This window comes from Branchiostoma lanceolatum, chromosome 6, assembly GCF_035083965.1.
Source record: "Branchiostoma lanceolatum isolate klBraLanc5 chromosome 6, klBraLanc5.hap2, whole genome shotgun sequence".
NCBI lineage: Eukaryota > Metazoa > Chordata > Leptocardii > Amphioxiformes > Branchiostomatidae > Branchiostoma > Branchiostoma lanceolatum.
The window spans coordinates 9,751,831-9,778,034 of NC_089727.1; the positions used below are offsets into that span (position 1 = coordinate 9,751,831).

The window sequence follows — 26,204 nt, forward strand, 5'->3', positions numbered from 1 at the left end:
AAGAATTAATCGGCATTTCCATACTTTTTAGCAAACAAATATAAAAAATATGCTAGCAAATATGTGCATTATCATTTTATGATAATTTTTTTAAACGTATTTGGAGGAATCTAACCGATCTTTTTATTTATTTTCACAATAATGTTCGATATAATTTACTTTTACTTATGTGCGGTGAAATGACCTCCTGACGTCACGGCCCAGCAGTCACGTGATTCGCGGAAGTAGTTTACATAGAAAATTCTCCAAGCGACTTGACAAAATAAGGCAGAAAAAAGCAACAATTCCTAAATCTATGACTTAACAGATGAAATAAGAGACCTCCAAGGCCTAGGTAAGTCATTAGTACTTAAATCTCATTACTATGTCCTAGATATCGTTGTTTTCCTTTACAGTCGGTCAGTTTCTTTCCAGAGTCACGAAAAAATATGGTGAAACAGTCTCTTCTGACGTCAACCAGGATAACCCAGCAGTTTTCTGTTGCGTTTTTCCGGGTAGCCTCTAGTAGATTTGCTTACGCTTGTCATTGTCTACAAATTAGCTGAAACAATTGATGACGAAAATGTTAATTACAGCGCTAACGCTAAAGATAAATTCAGCTTAGTCATCCTCATTATTATATTAAAGGTGTGCTATTTGTTTACACCAGTTAAGGTACCGTACCTGGCACACACTTGTACACAAGGTTACACTGACTACAGGTACGAAATCATGGTTGCCATACCTGGCAGTGGTACAGTTTATTCCGTTATGGTGTGAAGTATTATAATACTATTAGGCTTGTTTCCATGTGTTGTGTATATGTCTGTTTCTGAGCTGCATGAAGGGGGGCGAAGTCTGACATTTTTATTTACCTTGTTTGACTACAGTTAGTCAAACACTACAGGTACGAAAACAATGTTGCTATAACGTTAACATTACCTGGTAGTAGTATTAGTAACGTTACATGATTGTACAAAAATTCATTGTTACTTCACCCCATGGTGTGAGGTATGTCACCCTCGTTAAACCAGGACCCCATATCGCTCCACGTTACATCAGTTGTGAAGGGGGCCCTGGTAAAAAGCTTTGCCACATATGGTTATGACGACGTCGCCACCAAAACAGCTTCAGCCAATCAGAGGGTTTGCTTCCTCTCATCTGAAGCCAACGCGCAAAGAACACTGGGAAGCTATCAACCAATCAGTGTACGTGTTATGGCTAGCTCATTAATTATTCATGAGCCACAACTGCCGTTTGTGCCAAATAAGGTCAGCTCATTAATTATTCATGAGCAAGTCTCGTTGACCTGCCATAACCATATGTGACGGGTCTTTTTACCAGGGCCCCTTTCGCGACCAATGTAACGTGGAGCGCTATGGGGTCCTGGTTTAACGAGGGTGTGTGACAGTGTGACCTACATGAAGGGGGTGAAGTCTGCCATCTCTGATTACCTTATTTGACTTCAGGTTTGAAAATAATGTCGCCATACCTGGTAGTGGTAGTAGCACAGTTCATTCCAATGGAGCGAAGTATTGTGTTAGGCATGTTTGTCTGTGTTGTGTACTTAGGGCGTGTCTGTTTCTGACTTGCAATTTTGCATAAAGGGGTGAAGTCTGCCATCTCTGATTATCTTGTTTGACTACATGTATGAAAAAATGTTGCTAGTATTACGATAACGTTAACTGGTAGCTGTAACATACGGAAATTTATTGTTACTTCACCCCAAGTTGTGAGGTACTGTTTCTTGGATGTCTGTCTGTGTGACCTACATGAACATCATGAAGGGGGCAAAGTCTGCCATCTCTGATTTCCATGTTTGACTACAGTTATGGAAATAATGTTGCTATCCTGGTAGTGGCACACACCTGTACTAACATAGCTCCCTCTGTGAACTTCTCGGAACTACACACAGACACAATAAACACTAAAAAACAGACTGAGAGTGAGACAATTGCCCAAAACAATACTTTCAGGGATTGAAGTATTGATTTTGACATGTCTCTGTTTGTATATTGTGTCTGTGTTTGTTTTTGACATAATGAGGGACTGAAGTGAAGCCTGCCATCTCTGATTGCCTTGTTTGTTTGACTACAGGTACGACAAACAGACACCATGGCGAGTCAGGAGGGAGTCGTGATTGGCGTACAGGGCATGACGTGCAACTCCTGTGTACAGAACATACAGGGTTATGTAGGGCAGCAGGATGGAGTTATCAACATCAAGGTATGGATACTGTAATTCTTGTTTCTTTCACTGTAACTTCATGATTACTGTTTTCACGGTCACCTCTGTACCGTGAAGTTATCATCACCGTGAAAAAAAACTGTAGTTATCATTTATGATTCCTTCACAGATCCGTTCTGTAAATCACTTGCCGACACTGTGAAGTTAAAGTTCAGTGAAAATGTCCATTTTCCTTACACCGTGAAATTTTACTACAGTGAAGATAAATTGAATTACACTACTTCATCCTCTATAATACTAAGTATACATGTATTTCTCTGAACCATCATCATCATATTCTTCTTTCATCCTGTCGGACGATCTGTTAACCAACATGTGGACATAGGTTGCTTTTAATTTTATACCAGGATGTTTTGCTGTCAAGATGTTTTTCTGTCAGTACGATTCACCATCACCTATGTTTCCACAGGCTGTGATTACAGTTAGTATACATGTTTGTAGCTAAAGGTTCCAAGGACAGTGCAGTCAGACTGTTATGCTTTTGGATATATCTTAGGAATTATATGTAACGTTAGGGTTCAGCATTATATATTAGGGCTTTTGGCTGTTTGACTTCGTATTCAATGTCTGTGATTAAACAAAACTAGCCTGGGTATCATTCTCCGTAGTATATCGGTAACTACTGGCTCAGTCTTTTCACTTGCTAACCATGGTGGTTAGCAAGCAAAAAGATTGAGCAAGCAGTTACTACCTAAGATGGTTCCGTAGTTAGAAAGCAAAAAGATTGAGCCAGCAGTAGGATGATATCCAGGCTAAGTAAAACAAAACATCATGTAGGCAAAATGGGATTTCTATATGATGTTAGTTCTTAGTTTTTATTCATGAGACAAATGCAGAGATACTGGGAGTGATTAGCTAAAGGTACATTAGCTAGGAATATCTTCATCCCGAACAAAGATTGGAATAAGTTATGCAGGGCTTAGATGCTTGGACGTGATAAGTTATTTGATATGAATGTAATCAGTCACTAGCTCTTCGTGGTTGCTTAGATAGTGTTTTATTCCAAACAACCTACTGATTGAATGATACACTGTTTTTAACATTACAAACAGACTGTTCTAGATAATCCATTACATTTCATGGCATGATTGTATCAGGGCTGGAAATTCAGTTTCGGGAATAGGTGCACTGGTGCACCCAACCTAAAAAAATTGGGTGCACCAAAAATTTTTTGGGTGTACCACATAAAATAAAGTAGAATGTAACTATTGTAAGCAAAACCTAATGACAAACCTTACTGTTCCTCTTCATGCACTTTTGGCACCCGATCTCGGCACGCAGTTTTGAAGCTTTCAAAATCGAAATTAACTCAAATTCTAACATCAACATCTTAAACAAGTACTACAACAAAGATTTTATTATTTTCTTACACTTAGATGTCAAGAATATGCTGTCTACTAGTGTGCAGTGATACCTTTACACATTAAACCGTACGAAAATATTTGGGTGCACCAGTGCACCCACAGTAAAAAATTAGGTGCACAGCTCCAAAATTGGGTGCACTGGGTGCACATGCACCCAGTATTTCGAGCCCTGTTGTATACTATAATGATTCTCATTTCACTGAAGGTAGTTTAACCAATTAGCACCATCATACTGGGGAGTGTATAAAAACTTAGTCATTATACAAACAAGTCTTTTGGCACTTGATGCTCTAACAATTTGCTCTATGACTATATGAGTGGCACATGAAATAGGGTCATGTGACATGTTGATGTTGATCTGTACTACTGGTCATTCGAAGGGCATTCAAAGGTCAAAGTCCAGAAGGTCCTACTTGTTTCAATGAATGTAAGTTTTTTTGTGTGCAAAAGTTCCCCTGTTAAAGGGGACTATTTTTTTTCATGTGCACCATAATGTTGATTGTATACATGTATTTTACGTGAGGAGAAGGGGGTTCGATTTTGTCATTTGTTTGATTGAAATAAGTCTTGCACAAACCAGTAACTGGATGAAATGAACATGATGAGTCATGATCATATCGAACATGGCATGTCCCTGTCAGTGTGGTTATGATAATGTACTGTTCTGAAGGTCTGTAGCTATTGGATAGTGAGTTTGGTTACTGTAAATAATAGATAAGCTGCATCCGTTGTAATTTTTAATCAGACACACACCTGTGCATGGTGGTGCCACTTCCCATGGACTTTTGACCAGTTTATTCTACATGCATAACACGTTCTCGTTCTCTTCTACTTGACATATGGACTAAGGACTTGCTTGATTCAAGTCATAATTCATCCCTGTATGATCCTCTGATCCGTTTTGACGTCTCAGTGCATTAGGATATTGCTAGCAGTTTGTATTTTCAACAGACTGTGGGATAGTTTTCAAAAGGTTTTTTTCTTAGATGAAAATCACCAAGGTTCCGGAATGTATAGATTTCTTTACATATGCTTGTTGCTAAAGTTAAAATGGGCTCAATGTCTACTAGCTTACAACATGTATTTGTGTAGCTATAAGTGAGAAAATTTCTACTTTCTGTCTATGTAAGTGATAATTGTATTGCAATGTGAAAGGTTATGTTGTTTTTTCCTGCCTTAGGTTTCTCTTGCGGACAATAATGCCACCATCCAGTATGACTCAGCAAAGACTTCCCCGTCCAAACTCCGGGACGTCATTGATGACATGGGATTCGAAGCGTCCTTACCTTCCAACACCGCCCAAACCGTCATCGGAATCGAGGGCATGACGTGTAACTCTTGCGTACAATCCATCGAAGGAATGATATCTCAAATGGAAGGTGTGGAATCCATCAAGGTTAGCCTGGCTCAGAAGCAGGGGAAGGTTATGTACGACCCAAGCAAGACCAACCCAGCGGCAATCAGAGAAGCGGTTGACGACATGGGTTTTGATGCCTTTGTGCTAGACAGAGTGCAAGGGGATCAAAACAAAGTCAAGATCAAGGTGGAAGGCATGACGTGTAACTCCTGTGTGGAGAGCATTGAGAAGCTGATGTCTTCAGTGGAGGGGGTCAAGACGATCAAAGTCTCCTTGGAGAATAAGGAGGCAGTGATAGACTTTGATCCCCAGCAGACAGATCCCACCTTATTGAAGGACGGCATCGACAACATGGGCTTCGACGCTTCCTTAGAAAATGAGCAGCCATCGTCACAGCCACCATCCACCACCGCTCCTTCTCAGAAGGTACCCACCACTCTACCACCAACGAGCAAACAATCTGCTAGCTTTACAGCGGTTAGCATGCCCTCGGACCCCTGGGTAAAAATGGAGCAGGACAGTCGGAGCCTGCAGCCAGCAACGCTTTCCACGGCGTCAACTGTCGTGATTGGGGTCGAGGGCATGCACTGTAAATCCTGCGTTCGTAAGATCGAGGATGCTATGGCCGACCACGCGGGTCTACACTCCATCAAGGTCTCCCTGGAAAACAAGAACGCCAATGTAAGCTACGACGCCAGCCAGACGAATCCGGAAAGCCTCGCCAGAGGCATAGCGTTCGAGGGGTTCACGTGCTTCCTCCCCGGCTCATCCAAGCCAATCACGAAGCAAACCCAGCCGCCATCCGGCGAACAGACGGTCGTCGTCGGTATCCAGGGGATGACCTGTAACTCCTGCGTACAGAGCATTGAGGGCAGGATGGCCACCTTTACTGGAGTAAAGTCAGTCCAAGTGTCCCTGGGAAATGCCAACGGCACCATCGTGTATGAGCCCTCAAAAGTGAGTGCCGAAGAGCTGAGAGAAGCTATAGACGACATGGGGTTTGAGGCATCTCTTCCAGGCATGTAAAAGTGTTTTGTCATTATTGTATCTGTATGTATAGGTCATGTGCTTGTGAAAGTTCCTGGACAGTTTTTTTTTGTTAGATGTCTTAACATAGACATTGTTGAAACGTAATTTCCACATTTAGCTAATGTATTAGTTTGTAATGATTCCTGTCCTGGATAACAAAGTTTGTAAAAATTTTGCTAGGGTTTTATTCAAGTCGACATTTCTGAGACAGTCTGTTGCCTTCCTCAGAGCGATACTGACTGGTTCTATTCCGCACTGCAGCTATATAGGTGTCACTGCTAACAGATGCAGTCACAAACGTGAAGATATAAACAGATGCGGCCCCAAATGCAAGTACTTTACATTTGGGACTGCATCTGTTAGCAGTCCAAAATAGAATCAGTCAGTAAGGCCATGAGGAAGGTGACAGACGGTCACCAAAAAATTAGCTTTAGAAAACACTTGGTTGTGTACAAGGAACTTTAAATTGTTATCCAGTGACTTACCAACCTGATGAAATTATCCATGGGTTTCTGTCTTCTCTTTAGGCCAGTCAGCACAGATCCCACTGTCCAAGCCTGGTGCCAGTTCTGAGAAGAAAGAAGACTTCACGGTGCACTTCAGGAAGGGGGCCGTGGTGAAGACAGAGCTGGGCCTGGAGGAGGTGGAACTGGGAACGGCAGAGGAACCCACCAGAACAGCCGATCAGATGGACAAGTGCTTTGTAGAGGTGACGGGGATGACATGTGCATCATGTGTCTCTAACATCGAGAAGAACCTGGGGAAGGAAACAGGTAAGAACCACACCTTTAACTCCTATGTAATTATAAAGATATTGGAACATCTTGGCTTCTTTTCCTTGGTATGGATGCAGATTTGATGTTTAAAGTAAAATATACATGTTTCTTATAGATGTGGGTGAACATTACTATGAAAGCTGGTGAATCAGTGTTTTCCCTAAAGCTTCTCTTTCTATGGTGATTTTAACCAGATAGGTGTACTTCAGACATTCCAAAAGTATGGAAAGCTTTTGTCGGTAAGGGGAAACACTGCAAACATAATGCTTACACAACCTCTCTTTCTTTACAACACAACTTCTCTGTCATTCAGTCTTCCATCTTGCTGTTTCTTCCTCTGTCTTCTGTCTTTTTTGATGACGCCTGTTAGAGTCTGCCAGAGTTAGAGACAAACCCGGACCTCGAGCGAAGTCCAAACCAGCGAAGGACTCCCAAAACTGTGTCCTGGGAGTCGCTGGCATGACGTGCGCCTCTTGTGTAGACCTTATAGAGAGGCGTGTTGACAAGATGCCAGGTCTACAACAGTTTCTTTCTTCACTGTCTTTCTTGCACTTGTTCCTTGTGTATAAGTTGTATGCATGTAATCTGTTTTAAGTTTCCCATGCCCACAACTCTCTTACATTAGTTACAATATGACCTTAGTGTTTTGTTGTAGACCGCAATGTATGTGAAAGGGGTTCAAGTTACCAGTAGTAATGATTGACTGAGTGTCTCCTATAACAGCATTAATCTTCATTACTTTGGAATAATAATTATATTTACAATGCCATTTACATCATTATCAAGTCTCCTAATGGCACAATTGAACGTAATTAGATTAATTCTCAAGATGTGTAGTTGATACCCTGTAATAATAATCAAACTTGTTTGTTCTGTCTAGAGTAGAAAGAAGATAAAACACCTTTCGAAAGCCAAAGATTTTATGTACATGTATGTGTATCGTATATTGAAATTATGATGTTGTAATCATATAGCTAACTACTGTAAATATGGTAGAAGCTTAAGCTTATTACTATTTGGTTACATTCCTTTTTTCCTTACTTCAGGTATAAAATCCGTGCTGGTATCGTTAATGGCGGGGAAAGCGGAGGTGAAATACGACCCTTGCTATACGACTCCCAGCGAGATAGCCAAGAAAATCACCGACATCGGATTTGGCGCAACTATCATTGAGTCCCAAGGGATCGGGGAGGGCAGAGTGCAGCTGGCAGTAAGGGCTAATCTTATGATGCATGCTCTAATCTAAATTTATAGTTCTTCTTTCATGTTGATTAGATAGAACAGAGTGGCCATTTTATTTTTAAGAGCCAGAGATAATCAAATTGTTGTGATCATCATTCCTAATCCTGTACAGCAATGATAAATCATTTACCCGTCAAAATTTGTACCCCTTTCATAATGCATGGCTGACAACATTGGGCTAGCTCTTTAATATTACAGATAAAGTGACACCATACACCAAAATTTTAATGTTGTTTTTTTTCCGGCTGCCAATTCTTTGCAGTCCATATCTTACCAGATTTGATTGGTCCCCAGTGGTCCTTGTGGGGAGTTCTTACTGTATTTTACTTTATCCTGATTTCTTATGACTTCTTACGATTTGTACATTTTACCCCCCCCCCCCCAGATTTCAGGCATGACCTGTTCCTCCTGTGTCCACACCATCGAGTCCAACATGAAGAGAAAACCAGGGATTCTGGAGGTTTCCGTTGCCTTGGCAACAGAGAGGGGCCAGTTTGTGTTTGACCCAGAGGTCACCGGTCCCAGGCACATCATAGAAATGATAAAGGTGCGTACTTGTGCTATGTGTTGTCGCAAACTTTGTTGTTATTGATATTTACGTTTGCAATAGTAGTTGCCAACAGAGTTTCACTTTAGATATTTATCTAATGCCATACTAGATTAATACCACTTGAAGACATGCGTCAATGAGCTACCATGATGTCAAAAGTCATCTTTGAGTGTTTTTCAGGTTTTGATATTATCTTATATTTTACAATTTTAGGAGATGGGCTTTGATGCCAGCCTGACTACAGAAGAGAAAAGGGGAAGCATGGACCACAAAGCGTCTATTCAGAAGTAAGCCCTGTACTTAGCACTTGTACTTGATAAGTTTCATTTCTCTTGTATTTGCTTTTCATTTTCAGATATTTTTGCGATGCTTCAGGGGCGGTGGCATTTATGTGGTACATTGTATGGGACATTTTCCTCTAGATCTTGGACTGACCAGTGTTTCTGTACTTGCCATGTGTTCTGTAGGTGGCGTACAGCGTTTCTGTTCTCGTTTATCTTCGGCCTTCCCGTGATGATCATCATGATCTACTATATGTCTACCGGCCACAGCCGTAAGCCAATCTTCAGGGGCGTGTCTCTGGAAAACGTGCTCTTCCTCATCCTATCTACACCTGTCCAGGTAACGCCAGACAAAGCAGCTGTACGAGGCTTTATTCGACAGGGCATTAAAAGATTGTGATGTTGGGAGAGGACAGACGGAACCAATGTTGCCCAATGGGTTGTATAGATTAACAATTACCCTCAGGGTGATAACTTTTGCATGTCAATCAATTTACCTGCTGTCCCAGTGTCTGGTATGAGGGGAAAAAAACGTGGCAGTGTGTGTGGAGGAAACACAATGTTTATATAATTTCCAGGGAAACAGTGCTTCCTCTCTGCATCCCCTGCAAACGTTGCTTAGAATTAAGAAAGGACTAAACAGTACTTAGAAAGTTCCTATAGATCAAATTAAAGGCGTTGGAAGTCTATAGCTGTGTGTTTATTAATCAGTTTTTCATTAAGGACTCTTGATAAACATGTTCATGAGCACATTTTTTTCTTGGTTACAACGTAAAAATCGCCCACCCACGCACAAAGCAATCCTTAAACTAAACACAGCCTCTCATTTGTCCCATAGATATTCGGAGGCAGACACTTCTATGTCACAGCCTATAAGGCCCTGAAGCACAGGTCCACCAACATGGACGTCCTCATCATGCTGTCCACAACCATCGCGTATGTCTACTCTGTCATCGTTCTCATCATCGCGGTGGTAGAGAACCCAGCGCTCAGCCCGAAAACGTTCTTCGACGTCCCGCCTATGCTTCTCACCTTCATTTCCCTCGGGAGATGGTTGGAACACATCGCAAAGGTGAGGAAGAAAAATTTGACCCAGTTGGTTTCATCTTTAGGATTTATAGATAATGTTCATCATGTATAGAGACAGAACCTTCAAGTGTGTGAAGTCTACCATCAGCGAATGATAATTGCAGCAAGGCTGTCTCCAGGGCCCTTCCCTCCGTCCTGGGACGGAAATTTGCTTCTTGGTACGGATAAAAACTTCACTCCATCTGTCCCAAAAATCTGAACTTTTTGACATAAGATTGAAGAAAATGTATTTTCATAAGCTTAAAATGATAGATTTAACAAGGAAAATCAACTACATGGGCTCCCAAACAATGAGTGGGACGGAAAAAACCTTAAAGCTGGAGACAGCCCTGTTAATGTAGTAACCACATATCTACAATGAAGAATAGCAAAATAGATTGTGAGCTATGTTGTTGTTTACACATCTCACGTTTGTTTATGTCCAGGGTAAGACGTCAGAAGCCCTGGCCAAACTCATGTCTCTACAGGCTACTGAGGCTACCTCAGTGGAACTGGGAAAGGATGGCTCTGTTGTCAGGTACGTTTGTTTTAACTTGTACCACAAAGTTAAATCCTGAGTGTATATGTATATAAATGTAGATTCTTCACCCCAAAGTAGTGAAGTATTGTTTTTGGCCTGTCTATCTGTGTGTGTTTTGCATTACTATACATGCTAAGTGTTGCTAATTTTTTGTCTGTGGAACTGGAAGGGTCACGCAAAGCATTAATGGTAAATAGGTACCGGTGAAGCCTGCCATCGTTGATTGCCTTGTTTAGATACAGATTTTTACCTTTGCCAAGAAGGTTATGATTTAGGGTGCCGTTTGTCTGTGTGTGTGTCAGTGGACAGCATAACTTGAAAATCTGTGGATGGATTCTGATGATATTTGGTATGTGGGTTGGGGTCGGGAAGGGTCAAGTTCGAAAATGGGCCCCCTAGCAGCTTTCTACAGTACTGCACATGTCTATAACCTTACGTTGCCTCTCTGTCTACAGCGAGCAGCAGATTGACGTTGAGCTGGTACAGCGCGGGGACATCTTGCGGGTTGGACCGGGCGCAAAGATCCCTGTGGACGGGGAGGTCATCGACGGCACGTCCACCGCTGACGAGTCCCTCATCACAGGAGAGTCCATGCCTGTACCCAAGAAACCTGGTACAGAACAAGAAAAGAAATACAACTTTTTGTTTCACTGTGGCTCTGAACTTTGTAGACTTATCCCATAGCCTAGCCCACCTCTGTCAAACGTAGAAAATGCAAAATAGAAACATGAAAATGCAAAAAAATGTTTGACAGACATGCAGCCACTCTTTTATTGGTCAAACCGCTAATCGCCATTTTCTCATTTTTGAACTGCTGATTGGGATTTACAGTCAAGATTGGTCTATTGAGCTGCCATGGAATTTGTTGATTACATTAGGTACATTCTTGGTTGTTTTTAGTCTCCATCATGTTTTAATGTTGATTCTATTTTGTACCATATGACATGTGTAAAGGAGAAGGTTCTAAAAGCACACAAGTTGCATTGTTCCAAATCCTCAATAAACAAATTATATATTTCTTTTAGATAGTCACAGAAGTTTCACTACCTGTGTTTTGATTGGCAGGGAGTAAAGTGATTGGCGGGACCATCAACCAGCACGGAGCGCTGCTGGTCGAGGCCACACATGTGGGAGCAGACACCACCCTGGCACAGATCGTCAAACTGGTGGAGGAGGCTCAGACTTCCAAGGTACGGGGAGATCGCTGAAATTGGACAAGGGTTGTCGGGAGTGAATGATGGACCTTCTCCCTGCTGCCTAACCCCATACAACAAATTTGGTGCCAAATGGCTACCTTAGCAGGCTGAAGGTTAAGGATACCACTGTGTTTACTGTGACATGACACACTTGGCCAGTGACCTTTAACTACAGAATAAACCACAGAGTGAGCAAAGCGATTATCCGTTAGTGCAGCCATCTTACAGTATTTTTCGTACCTCAGATCTGTAGAATCTACAATTAATGAAGACTTACATGTAGTACATGGTATCCTTTTCTCTGAATTTGTAGTACCATTCTTGTTTCAATTCTTGAAAACTGTTAAAGATTTGAGGTTGCGGTTCAGACTGTCAGAAGAAATGAAGTAAGTACAGTAGAAGCCACTTAATTGCACCTCGGATAAACGCACCTTCCGTTTAATTGCATCAAATCCCAAAATCCCAAACCGGTTCCCATTCACTGCATTGTTAGTGACTCCGCATAACTGCACCGCGCATTGTCACCAATTTCGGATAACTGCACCAATTTTTTTCAAAAATCCTCGAACAGTTAACTAAAAAGGTGCGCTAAAAATCGGCAAACGTGGTAAAAATGAGCCGATACCTGCCGATGTAAAGGCGCAATACCGCCAATATGTTTAAAACTGTTTTTGAGTAACAAAAGAAGGCGGTCTCCATTGACAGTCACGTTGATAGGAATCGTATGGGAGGTCCCGGGCGGGTCCAGGGCGTGTCGGCACCATCAAGAGACGCACGCCTACCAAAGGCGGCATTGCGCTTTGGCAGACAGCATGCTGTACTCAATAAAGATTGGTCTCTACCTGTACTACTATCTTATTACTGTGAATGCATTCAAGTTCGCGTGGATTTGATTTCGCGTTAAGGATGGCATGGGGTGTTGTCAGTGGTTTGAGGTTTGCGGCAGCGCTACATACTGCTGCCGATAATAAAAGACCGGCGTCTTTACGTACATCTAGTCGGAAACAATAGAGGCTCGGCAAGGGCTACAGACGTGTAGGCGGACATAACTGTCACTTTTGGCGGTGCGGTGCTAACGTGATCATCTGGCTGAATCCGCGTCCTAGAAACTTCCTGCATTCACCGGAACGAGGTATACGCGGGTTAGGCTCTGATACTGTATAAGGAGAATGATCTGTCCTTGATCTGAGTCATCTAACCATATCTGCCCACTAGATACACTGTACATTTTGTTCCTTATTTGGAATTTCGACGACGGAGTTTTTCAGTGTAATTCCTGGACACAAGTTGTAATTAAGAAGGTAATCTCTGCCAAACATACCGCTATCTTAACTTAGAATTGTCAGACCTAAGTCACCAAAGTCATCATTTTTAGAAATACAGTACAGGCGGAGTTGTGTTTGTTAGATAAGATCGTCCTTGTGCTTTTACGCTATCGGCGCATTTTTATCCTTTGTTTGCGCATTCACCAACACAAGTGTGAAACTTTCGATGTAATTTGTTGACTCAAGTTGTAGATACGGTGTCAAGTTTGTCTTAGTCATACCTACCGCCATTTAAACTAACAAATTGTGAGACCAAAGTCATTATTCTAGACATAACGTTACAGTCGGAGTTGTTTTCTTTGCTGTGCGAATCAAGCATATTTTCTCTTTCTACACGTGTACAGTACCTAGCTGAGGAAGCAAAGGAAATGTTAAGTTTAATCTGTACAGTATCATGGTAAACTTTACAAGATTTTTGTACAGTACATGTCCTTGAATACGTAAATAAAGTTAATAACTGCATAATTTCGTCCATTTTCTTTGAGCTAGTGTTTCTGACTAACAATACACCGCCCCGCCCATGGTGGTACGGTCCAGCTGGACATTTCGCATAATTGCACCAGCCGGATAATTGCACCAAAAATGCTGGCAAATGCGTGGTGCAGTTAAGCGGAGTCTACTGTACTAAGATGTTTTCTCCTTGTTTCTCCCAGGCTCCCATCCAGAGGTTTGCAGACAAGCTGTCTGGGTACTTTGTGCCGACCATCTGTGCCATCTCTGTCGTCACACTGTTCGTGTGGATCGGCATTGGCATGGGGGATCCCGAACTGGTCGACCCAAACTTTGCCGTGAGTTGTTTGTTCCACTTGTTTGGAGTCAGTTAGTCAGAATTTGTTCTGTAGTGTATAGTGTGCTGCCCATCTCCCGTTCTATAGCACTTACATGTAGGCTACTCAGTTGTGAAACTGTAGGGATCTAGTTCACTGGAAGTAGTGTGCGTTCAAGTCCCATACTCTTTCCCATAAGTGCTGAGTGCTAAGCAGAGAAAGCAGTGTGTTCTATTTTTAAAGTCTTTGGTATGACCTGGATGTTTCTTGAACCTGCAACCTCCCAAATGCAAAAGGAGCATTTTTTTGAAGTCATAAGTCAAGTTATTTCTGATATGAATCCTTCTATCTGCTGTGAGTAAATGTATGTACTGACTGTGTTTTAACTATCTAAAAACTTTTTCTAACAGAATGAGAGACATGACATCATTAGTGAAGCAGAGATCGCTGTGCAGTTTGCATTCAGGTATGAAGAATTTATTGTTAATTATATATTTGTTTTACAAGATGTAGATGTACAAGAGATATAGATTGTTATTTTCTTAGGCACATATTATATTGATACGTGTTGATGATAGAAATTGCTTAAATGATTGCCTACTATGTCCATAGGTGTGCCATCACAGTGTTGAGCATAGCCTGCCCCTGTGCCCTTGGGTTGGCCACCCCGACAGCAGTGATGGTGGGGACGGGTGTGGGTGCCCAGAACGGCATCCTCATCAAGGGAGGGGAACCTCTGGAGTTCGCTCACAAAGTAAGTCACTATTGCTGCACCATTGGTCTTCTTTTTGCATTGGCCTGATATATATTTTATGCTATTTACAAGTCTTAATGAACTAGAGATGTCCCTGTAACTCAACTGGTAGAAGCCTCAGAGTTGAGTTCCTGGTTCCAATTTGTTGGTAACTGTGAGACCCCGGTTCAATCCTGGGTCAGGACATCTCGGTTGGGACTGCACCTGTCATTCTCTTTACAAGTCAAATACAAGTCTGTAATTAGGGATGTCCCTGTAGCTCAACTGGTAGCGACATACACTGTAGCTAGGGTACATGTTTTGGAAATCTACGGTGTAAGGCCTTTATAGACAAATACGTAATTTCATCCTTGTTTTTATTTATTCCAGTTTGTGTCTTATGTTTTGCAAGAGGTATTTGTCTAGAATGGGCAAAGGTGGAAATTTAGCATATTGAAATTTATCATTTGATTTGATATTTTTTTCAGTGTAGATGTTGAAATTATTAAATGTTTGCCATTTAATGTAGAACTCTGCTTCCTTTTGTTAGGTGAAGACTGTTATCTTTGACAAGACCGGCACCATCACCCACGGTGTACCTCGGGTCATGCGAACTGCTCTGTTTGTGGAGCCTGCTGTCTGCACGCTGCGCCTCCTGCTGGCCATCGTCGGTACTGCAGAGCAGAGCAGTGAGCACCCCATCGCATCTGCCATTGTCAAACATGTCAAAGAGGTGAGAACACTATACTTATCGTAACTCTTTCTTGGTTTCTTCATTTTGGCTGGCATGTGAGATAATGGAATCCCACAATTAGTAACATAAAGTTACAGTCAAAACTGGACAAGAAAACCACTCAGGAGACAGAGAAAATCTGATCTATGTGGACAGGTGGTCACTTTGGACAGATTCTTAATGCTTCTGACAATGGGGAAAATTATCTGATAGATCACCAAAAAATGGTCACATTGTTCAGGTGGTCCTCATGTACAGGTGGTCATTTGTACAGGAACATTTGCCAGAACATTCGATGTTTGTGTTCCTTTTGATGGTCGTAGCAAGACTCTAAAACTGTATAAAGAGCTTGTTCTTATACATGTGTATCTCTGACTCTATGCTGTACTTATACATTACTGTACTACCTGTCCTAGATGCTGTGTGTGGAGTCCCTGATCTCTCTATGGTGTACTTACACATTTTTATTACCTGTATTACCTGTACTAGATCTGTACTTACACATTACTGTACTACCTGTCCTAGATGCTGTGTGTGGAGTCCCTGATCTCTCTATGGTGTACTTACACATTTTTATTACCTGTATTACCTGTACTAGATCTGTACTTACACTTTACTGTACTACCTGTCCTAGATGCTGTGTGTGGAGGCTCTGGGGAAGTCCTCTGATTTCCAGGCCGTGCCCGGCTGTGGACTGCGCTGCACCGTGTCCTCCATCGAGTCCGTTCTACAGGCCAGCAGCCAATCAGTGGACAGCAGTAACCATAGTAACCTGTCCAACAGCGACAGTAGACAGACCTCTGCTGAAGACACCCCCACCATTATAGAGCCGCCTGTGGCTAACGGTAAGATGGTGGCCCTGTACATGAACAGTTGATTTGCATTAAGTGTCAATCACAAACCCTAATAAGGAGTGCCCAAGTCAAGAGGAGAAGCTTAGTGAGACAGTCACAGCAACAAGTTTGGCATTAGGGCTGAATGGTGTCAGAAATGTTTGGAGAAAAAAAGTTATAATGTAGGATTTTGAAAGTAGTTATGTTTAGCCATACCTAGTATGGCTCAACATATTGTTTTTGTTATGTTTAGCCATACCTAGTATGGCTCAACATATTGTTTTTGTTCACGTTCTTCTTCTTCTTCTTGTCCTTCTGCCATAGCTTCAAATGGAATCTACTCCGTCATTTTTGGGCCAAACGGCCTGAAATTTGGCATGTAGGTAAAGATGGCAAATACCCTCATGCGATTTTTTAATTTTGTTGAAACAGGCCTGAAAATCATTTTTATGGAGTTTTTTGGGGCATTTCTAGACAATTTTTATATTTTGGGCTCCTGTGCCCTGGTTTTGCAAGCAAGTGACTTGAAATTCGGTACAAGGGTGCCTTGAACATGTGCCGACAGGACTTCAATCACATTTCTGGTGTACATCACTTCAGAATGCTTCATTTTGGGGACTTTTGGGCCCATTTTCAGACCAAAAACAGGCCAAAAGTGGTATCCCCGTTCCATGTTCTATTTGCTGCTGGCCAAGGAATCCATGTTCTATTTAAGGATCCCCGCGTTCCATTTGCTACTGGCCAAAGAACGCGTGTTCTATTTAGGTCACCTGAGGTCATATTGCAGGAGCACACGCAAGCCTTTGCAGTAAGAAGCTCTTGGGGTCTCGCAGAACTTGTAGAGAGAATTTTTTTTGCACGGGTGATTTTGGAACAGTCAATTTATGCATCGGGAGGGAGATTGGCGAAGTATGATGCTCTCGCAAATGTTGCCTTTCTACATGCAGTTAATATTTCGATTTGCCCAGGTATTATTTTGGGACAGCCCACTTCTTGCATGGGGAGGAGTATGGCTAAACATGCTGTATTTGCTCAGGGGCAAATGACGGCCTTTCTAGTTATGTTTAGCCATAAGTATGGCTAAACATATTGTTTTCTCTCATGTTTCTTCTTCTTCTTCTTCTTCTTCTCCTGTCAAATCTTCAAATGGATTCATCTCTGTCATTTTTTGACCAAATGACCTGAAATTTGGTACAGAGGTAATGTAGGCAAAAACCAATGTGCGTTCTTTTCCTTGTTTTGATATTGACCTTGAAAGTGATTTTATTGAGGTTTTTAGGCTATTTTTAGCATATCTTGGCCTCCTGCGCCCTGGTATTTCAACCGAATGACCTGAAATTTGCTGTATATGTGGCTTGAACAAATATTTAAAGGACTACATTCCCATTTTCGGCATACATATATTCAAAACGATTTATTTTGGGCTTTCTTGACAATATTTGCCGCTTCTGTCACTTTCAATACTACATATGACCTACAGGTCATTGACCCCTAGTGCCTTGCACCTAGCCAAGCTGGAAGTTTGCTTACGAGGAGGAAAGACCGGACATAAACATTTAACGTGATTATCGGGAAAACACCATGTTCCCTTAAACTCAGCGGTTAAATTGCAGTTTAGGAAATTTTATAACAGAAAACAAGTTAAATCAATGATTTTGTGAATGTTTATTCTAGCATTAGTTATTCCAGATATTTTCAAACTCCAAATTTTTCAACACAACACGGGAGATCGTTTCTCCTCAGACTGGCGCGACACTCCTGTCAAAATTGATTGATGATCTCTCTCTGCCGCCGACTTCATACATGATCAAAGGCGGGTGGTAGGCGGTGCGCGGGGGAAACTTAAACATATAATGTAGCGAAGTGTTGCACAAGGAATTCTCAAGCTGAGGGGTACATGAAATAATGCTTACAAAATAGACCTCTATGAATCGGGCTACATTCAGCAATGGTAGACGGATTCGGGGCATGCCGCTCAAAACACATGGTCTCACTGGGGACAGGCGTTTTGGTCCCGCACGTTGTCGCAGCGGTGCGTCGCCGCTACGCGATCGAAAGCACGCCGCTGTCTGTCTCGGACCAACACTCTCCCGTGATGTGTAGCGTCCACCACCAGGCCTTCCTACATGTCCTACGTACGGGCGTATGGATCGTAGAATTCGGCAAAAAAGGAATGATTAGGCCAGTAGAGTCAGTCCCCGGTAAGGTCAATGATTCGCCCCTTTGCGCTAGCTTGTAACGTTAAATGAATGTACCCTCTGGTGGCCAAACTTTCTCCCTATTATCATCATGAGCTTGCGTTAGTCTGGTACTAGTGACTATTATGTGCCGGGAATGTTTATCTATCGCACGCCTTGGAAGGAAGTTCAACCATGAAAAATGGTCGGCCGTTGCGAAAATTTGGAATCCCATGCTGTTGATTTTCGTGATTGAATCTGTAAGAAAATATATTTTCATGTCGTTCATGTTTTTGGGACGGACGCCGGGACGGGGTGAATTTTTTCTATCATTTTCGTCCCGTTAGTAATGCAAATCGAATCGTGTTGCACAAGAGGCAAAACACTAAAAACGTGGGTCTTGTGGAGTGTTTTGGAGCGGGAAAATGCCGGATATTAGCGGTGCCGAACAGTGTACATCGTCGCGCGCGGGTGACGCTCCGTCAAAACAAATCCGCTGGTGGTCTAGCGCGGCCACCGAAAATAGGCAAAAACACACAGGAGGACTTAGCACCTTCGTTTATGAGGGCAATTGTGAAAATCCTTTGTTACAAATTGTTCGAACATTAACATTTGGATAGATGGTTTGAAACTGTTCTAAATAAAGAGATTTTTGTGTAGTTACGTTCGAAATGTTTCCAACGTATGTGAAATAAGTTCAAACATGTTATAAGTTTCAATTCTAATTGTTTGAACACTTTAGAACTATTGTGACTTAGACATTCTTTTAATCAAAACAGTTCAAACATATTACAAATATTATATTAAAACCCTCTCGGTGACTTGGAATTGACTCAAATATGTTGTTTTTGGTCATTTCCTTCGTCTCCTGTCAAATCTTCATATGTATACTATGGAAAACTTCATTCTTCCCTGGGGTTGATCTTTTTTAATTCAATTTTGAACTGGGTTGATAATGCGCAAGAGTGTAATTTTCAGCGGATATTTTTCGACTGGTTTACATGGAAATGGCACGGAATATCCCATTCTTGCAAGGGGAGGATTCTTTAATTATTTCTTTCAATTTTGAGCTGGAATGATTATGAAAAAGTCCATTTTTTAGCAGAAGTGTATTTGTTAATCAATTAGTAGATATGGTTGTGGACTGGTCCATATTGTGTTGAGGTGCTACTGGAAGACTCAATTTTGGACTGGGGTGATTCATTTTTTTAGTGCAAGTATTTTAGAATGGTCCATTGTTATTTTGGGAGAGTCCTTTTTTTGCATGGCGAGGAGTATGGCTAAACATGCTGTATTTGCTCGCAAATGTTGCCTTTCTAGTTCACGTTCTTCTTCTTCTCCTGCCATATCTTCAAATGGAATCTACTCCGTCATTTTTGGGCAAAACGGCCTGAAATTTGGCATGTAGGTAAAGATGGCAAATACCCTCATGCGATTTTTTAATTTTGTTGAAACATGCATTAAAATCATTTTTATGGAGTTTTTTGGGGGCATTTTTAGACAATTTTTATATTTTGGGCTCCTGTGCCCTGGTATTGCAAGCAAGTGACCTGAAATTCGGTACAAGGGTGCCTTGAACATGTCCCTACAGGACTTCAATCACAATTCTGGTGTACATCACTTCAGAATGCTTCATTTTGGGGACTTTTGGGCCCATTTTCAGACCAAAAACAGGCCAAAAGTGGTATCCCCGTTCCATGTTCTATTTGCTGCTGGCCAAGGAATCCATGTTCTATCTAAGGATCCCCGCGTTCCATTTGCCACTGGCCAAAGAACGCGTGTTCTATTTAGGTCACCTGAGGTCATATTGCAGGAACACACGCAAGCCTTTGCAGTAAGAAGCTCTTGGGGTCTCGCAGAACTTGTAGAGAGAATTTTTTTTGCACGGGTGATTTTGGAACAGTCAATTTATGCATCGGGAGGGAGATTGGCGAAGTATGATGCTCTCGCAAATGTTGCCTTTCTACATGCAGTTAATATTTCGATTTGCCCAGGCATTATTTTGGGACAGCCCACTTCTTGCATGGGGAGGAGTATGGCTAAACATGCTGTATTTGCTCAGGGGCAAATGACGGCCTTTCTAGTTATATATTTATCCTGTATAATCTAACTTCAAGCATTATACTAAAAGCAAAAGTATCTAACAAAGAAGCCTTTGAAAAAGTTGCTACAAGGAAAAGCTGGAAACGCACTGCACTGAGAAAAATAGGCACAAATAAGACAGTACTTGATATTATGTGTGCTTTTCTCTTTTACGGTTATGTGAATTTTGTTTTTGTCAAAGTCAAGCTTTCAGTTCTTATTGTTAACTTGTGTTATGTTATAATGGATGGTTCCATTCTTTATAGGTTCAATTAAAAGAAAAGAAGCCTTTGGTGTATTTGATGATAATGAGTCCCATTCCATGACCACAGAGCCCCAGGGAGCCACGGCTCCGCGGGAGTTCCGTATCCTGGTGGGGAACAGGGAGTGGATGCAGCGCAACGGCATCAACGTCCGTGACGAGGTGGACGAGACGATGAAGGAACACGAGGAAAAGGGACAAACCGCCGTGCTCATCTCTATTGATGGTGAGTGGAACACTTTCCTAATATTTGCAATGAATTTGTATTTGTCTTTATTGACAATGAAAACAAGTCATTACACTGGGTCAGCCTAGGCAGCTTTGCTCAAAAGGGCTGTGGTACTACATTTACCTTTTTACCACACCCACAGGTACATTGGTGGGGATGATAGCAGTGGCCGACACAGTGAAGTCGGAGGCAGCGCTGGCCGTGTACACGCTGAAGAGGATGGGTCTGGATGTGTACCTACTGACGGGAGACAACAAGAGGACCGCAAGAGCCATCGCCAAACAAGTACGGGCAAAATCTCTTCATTCTTTTGTTTTAAAACAAAGCTAGGAATCCTGGCATCTCTCTTGGTCATCTCAAAAAGGTTGAAAGGACTGGTATTTTACTTTTTTTTCTGTTAAGCTGTGGGAGTGATCTGGAGAATAGATAGGAAGAAAGAGAATTTTCAAAGGTATTTTATTTGGAGGAGGATTGGATAACATCATAGATGCATTCACTGAGTGTTAAAAACAGTTAGGCTCAATATGCCATTCTGGCCATGTAGTAGAATTAGCAAATGGTCAAACCTACGCAGTTTTATAGATGGCAAGTCTGATCATTATCATGGTCCTCTTGCAGGTGGGTATCACACAGGTGTTTGCGGAGGTGCTGCCGTCCCACAAGGTGGCCAAGATCCAGCAGGTGCAGGCCCAGAACCGCGTGGTGGCCATGGTGGGAGATGGGGTGAACGACTCGCCAGCCCTGGCACAGGCGGACGTGGGCATCGCCATTGGCACGGGGACGGACGTCGCGGTGGAGGCCGCGGACGTGGTGCTGATCAGGGTGGGTGTCGCGGGCATTGTACGCGGGAACATTTCGAGGATTGAGGAAATGTACAGCATTCTCTAATGTGTACAATGTAGTTTGTAGATTGCTGATTTAAGTATTTTGAGGACTTGCAGGACACATATTCCTCTCTTTCTCCTTTATTTTGGCATGACTGTTGTTTCTAATACACAGTTACTGTTTTTGTAATAGATCTGTTTTTGAAGATGGGGAGATTATACTTTGCTATTGTGCCTGCTCTACTTTTTTTTTCAACCTCTATTTAACCTTGAAAGTTAACATACTCTTCGGCCATGGCCATTTTTCAAGAGTTCAAAGGAGGAGGTCAGGGGTCTTCTTGACATAACATAGGAAAATAGAACAAAACAGCTGTTTACAAAGATAACGTTACATTCAATATTCCATAATCATATTTGGTATCTAAAAATAAGTCAACAGTATAATATTCAGTATTCAGCCACTTCCACGAATGTTCTAGTTCTAATTCTACCACCAGGCGGTAGGTTTAAGAATGTTGTAAAGGATGTGCTAACACTTACCCCCCACCCCCACAGAATGACCTGCTGGATGTGGTAGCTGCCATGGACCTGTCTCGTCACACAGTTAGGCGGATCAGACTTAACTTTGTCTTCGCTCTCATCTACAACATGATTGGAGTCCCCATTGCTGCAGGTATGCCACTTAGAAGTCCCTGCTTTGTTAAGCTGGGGTTTTAACCTTCCTGCTGCCTAACTGTAAGCAATAGAGCATGGGGTGCCAAATGGCTACTTCAGTGTGCTAAAGGTTAAAGAAGACCAAGGACATCTATTAAGCCCTGTAAATATTTGATTTTTAGTGTCAACTTTCTAAAGACGTTGTGAAGCTAGGGTTTTTTCAGTAAACCAAAATCAATGTTTTACTGGAATTCAAATATGCCAAAATGTTTTGTTCAGTCAGAGTTGGGAAATACTGTAACTGCATTTAAGTTTGCAGGGATTTAATTTCGCGGTGGTGAAGAGATAGAATGTTTGCGGTGGTTTTAAGTTAAGTTTTTAGTTGAAACAAAGGAGTAGGTGGGAGGAAAACAGAGCAAGCATTTTTGTGGTTGTTTTAAGGTCACAGTGAAGAGGTCACTGCCAAAATTGCGAACATAAAACCAACGCAAAAATTTCTGCATGTACAGTTCTAAAGGTTTATTATTTATGTTTCAGGTGTTTTCCTGCCTGTTGGATTTGTGTTGATGCCGTGGATGGCCTCGGCCGCCATGGCTGCATCCTCCGTCTCCGTGGTGACGTCCTCCCTCTTCCTCAAGTTGTGAGTTTGCCTTTCCTGTCAGATTCTCTTTACATCCCTACAATACTGATGACAAAATGAGAATGATATATACTCAACACGGAAAGTTTGGAAACTTGGATTTGATCAATCCTATTTCCGCTATTAGTTTATCAATTGTTCGGTGTTGTGTATCATTGGAAAGCTAATGTATAACGCTTCACAATGATTCCATACTTGTCATGATCCTACATTCAAAGGTTGAACACCAGAGCTTACTACAAGTGCCGAAATTCTCCTGTCTGACGTTGACATGGTAATTTAGGCACTTTTTGGGGCAACCCACCAACAAAATCAGTCATGGTGTTTCTTATGCAAAAGCATGACCATAAGAAATGATCCAGTTTCCAACCTTTTTGTGTTTAGTTTAAAAAATTACATTTTTCTTTTAATCAAAACTGTTACTTAGATGGGTAGTTCTACATTTGTAGATGCAAGCGGAAGTGTCCGCTGACATTCATTCTTGATGGAGATGATGTCCTACTTCTAACAAACTTCTCAGCCGTCTTTTACTAACACCATAAGGTATAGGAAGCCCAGTCAGCACAACTTACGAACAATGTACCTGGAGGACGTTCGCAACTTCCGTACCTACCAGCAACTCACGCGGCAGAGGAGCGTAGAACCCATGACCGACTGTGACGTACTTGTGACGGATCTGACAGAGACGACAGACTTGATCTCTCGTGATCCAGAGATCCAGACGATCATACTTAAGGACGAGATAGGAGACTATATGTACCGACGACTGACTCCGTACTACACAGTGACAAGAGTGTAACTTGACTGGTACAGTACGACAGACTGACAATGACTGAGGAAAATGACTTATTAATAAGTACTGTAGAACTCACTGTACTAAATGCTTCTAGTTTTTAGTTTACCACTTAGACCTAAATGTGACTATTGTATGCTTCAAGTCTGCAGTGCAACAACTGACATGACATGACATGACTGTAGAATTGTTAGCACTTTTGGGAGGGACCATTGAAATACAGTATATGGCAAAACCAGGAAAAGCAATCACTACAAGACACACCAATATGTCAATCATCAAGTAAAAATTGCTTGTAGCAAAGATATCTGGACCGAAAAATTTCCCCAAGAAAGAACTGCCCAAAGAAAAAAGTCAAATGTTCAATGGTCTGTACCCAGGTTGGGCTCTACCTCATAACTTTATTACTAGTCTCTCTTTTTTTTATAGAGGACTTAAAGTCTATAACTATAGTGGTTTTAGTTTCTTTGCCTCTGAAGTACAAGTTATATACTTACTCTGTTGCTGTGTTTTGTATGTTCAATATTTTGTATGGTTTTGACGCAGCTGTGACAAACAGATGGATGATACCAAGCTGTTTCCAGCATGTGCATTTATGTGTTCCATTCTAATTTCAAGCTCTGGCCCCCTTTTTACCCTAGCTGGCGCAAGACAGATCCCGACACGTTGGAACGGCCCGTCGTGTTCAACAGCGACGTTTTCGTGACCGTGGGAGCAGAAGAACCCGTGGTGGAGTCCCCGCGGGAAACCATGTTTGACACGATCAAGAGGAACATCAGTCAGATCTCGCTGGATCGCAAGAGTAACGGATCTGCCGGATCCAACAAAACGCTGGATCGCAAAAGTCTGTTAGAAGACGAGGGAGACGAGGGAGATTTTGGCGACTCTTATATATGAATTATGATAATACATGTATTCATATTTCTACTGTCTTGCACAGTCAGAGTTCTATGTACCTACACCATTTCTGAATCATAATATACACCTTTGTTTAGGATAGATAACTTACTACTAAGTATTGCTCAAGTAATTGTGCGACTTGTTGATTTGACAATCTTGATAAAAATTTTAAGTTTACAAAGTGGACAATGTGAAAGAATGTGGGGGAAAGATGTAAATGTATGAAGTGATTGTCTTTCATTTTATAGAAAAGTCCAGTATATTTTGTAAGAAAATTTTATATGATGGTATGAGAGCAAAGCTTCTGAAACGAATCAGTCCTTAATTATACAGAAAATGCCATGTTATATATTTGGAAAAAGTGAAGATTAACCTTGGAGAAAGAGAAGCACACGATCATTGTAGACAGGGCATGGCAAACGCCAGGCACTTAATAATCTATACACAAGTCATGTACATCTTTGTGGCAAATTCTCGAACTCCACTATACAGGATACTGTACACTTTTATTGTTGTGTCAAACGTAAGAATTAATCATTGTCGTACAGCTCCTTCATATATGCTATGGTAATCATAGACTGAACTGTGACAGTTGAGTTACATTTTATGATATAATAGAATCAGCCATTATGTGCCACAGTCACAGATGACCTCAATACAGCCTCATTTCCCAGGTAGGACCAACAGTGGATATGTTGCAGTAAAGACCTTTGCTTTATATGTTTGTGCTTTCAAGATGGAAATGGAATTGGTGGCCAACGAGTTCCTTTCTGAAGGATATCTGTCAAATAAGCAAAGATAATGTCTGAAATAATAAGAACTGCAATATTTAGGCTGTGTTTTGTAGTCAGGAGGTGGGATATGCTAAGCAATGCCAACAGCATATGAAACTCAATATCTTTTATGTACTTCAATATTTAACAAATCTTGATGAAGATATCAATAAATCACAGGTTTGACAGCATGTATTCTTTCATAATTTGACAATGTTTATCTGCAAGCAATGCTCGACACGATCGAACCTTAAAATGGTTTTGATAGCTTAAGAGTTGAAGACTATCCTACCGATAGGAAATTGTTATGACAGCACTACTGTACTTTTGTTGTGGTATGTGAAGATTTTGCATGCAGAATATAAGCTACAAGCCTGATTTCAAATTCGATACTTGATTGTTTATTCATACGTTGTATAGAGTACAGGGAAAGGATGAGAGTGAGAAATAAAGATTGATTTGTAAAGCGTTGAAGACGGGAAAGCTGGACATAGAATCTTCATTTTTAGAATGAAACAGTATGTTGTTAGGTATTGTGAATCAGTAATGTACAATCATTCCTTACCATTGTTAAAGCCTCACTAGTTCAATGTTATGGATGACATCCTCTACAGACATCAAATATAATATGAGAATGCAGAAAAAATAACTTTCAACATGAAGGAATCATAGATGTTGGCACAGGAATAAGAATGAAAAAAAGCATGGTGTAACAACCAATAAATCTTGTATTTTTGAACTAGGCAAAAACTGCATCAGTATCAGTTGTCATCTTAATTTGTTTATTCGGTTGATCCTATAATATTCAATGTCATTTAATACAAATATGTCATTCTAAGATTAGCTGGA

General features: G+C 41.4%; 1 protein-coding gene across 1 annotated transcript; it reads left to right on the forward strand.

Moving 5' to 3' along the window:
• Positions 1-16: 16 nt before the first annotated feature.
• LOC136436495 (copper-transporting ATPase 1-like) lies at positions 17-26,108 on the forward strand. The gene is made up of 23 exons (XM_066430498.1): positions 17-334; positions 2,077-2,205; positions 4,771-5,965; positions 6,504-6,749; positions 7,799-7,962; positions 8,380-8,541; positions 8,758-8,831; positions 9,012-9,165; positions 9,664-9,897; positions 10,340-10,431; positions 10,890-11,047; positions 11,500-11,624; positions 13,609-13,743; positions 14,133-14,188; positions 14,335-14,476; positions 15,006-15,188; positions 15,823-16,033; positions 20,613-20,768; positions 20,914-21,056; positions 21,390-21,593; positions 22,151-22,268; positions 22,787-22,889; positions 24,324-26,108. The coding sequence occupies exons 2-23, from the start codon at positions 2,095-2,097 to the stop codon at positions 24,577-24,579; spliced, it is 4,422 nt and encodes a 1,473-aa protein (XP_066286595.1). The 5' UTR covers positions 17-334; positions 2,077-2,094; the 3' UTR covers positions 24,580-26,108.
• The last annotated feature ends 96 nt before the right edge of the window (positions 26,109-26,204 follow it).

Bases quoted from the DNA above. Each gene is read 5' to 3' on its own strand.
- LOC136436495 (XM_066430498.1), top strand. From the start codon at position 2,095: ATGGCGAGTCAGGAGGGAGTCGTGATTGGCGTACAGGGCATGACGTGC. The intron at 14,189-14,334 runs GTATGAAGAATT...CTATGTCCATAG, and splicing joins GCTGTGCAGTTTGCATTCAG to GTGTGCCATCACAGTGTTGA. The intron at 21,057-21,389 runs GTACGGGCAAAA...GTCCTCTTGCAG, and splicing joins CAAGAGCCATCGCCAAACAA to GTGGGTATCACACAGGTGTT.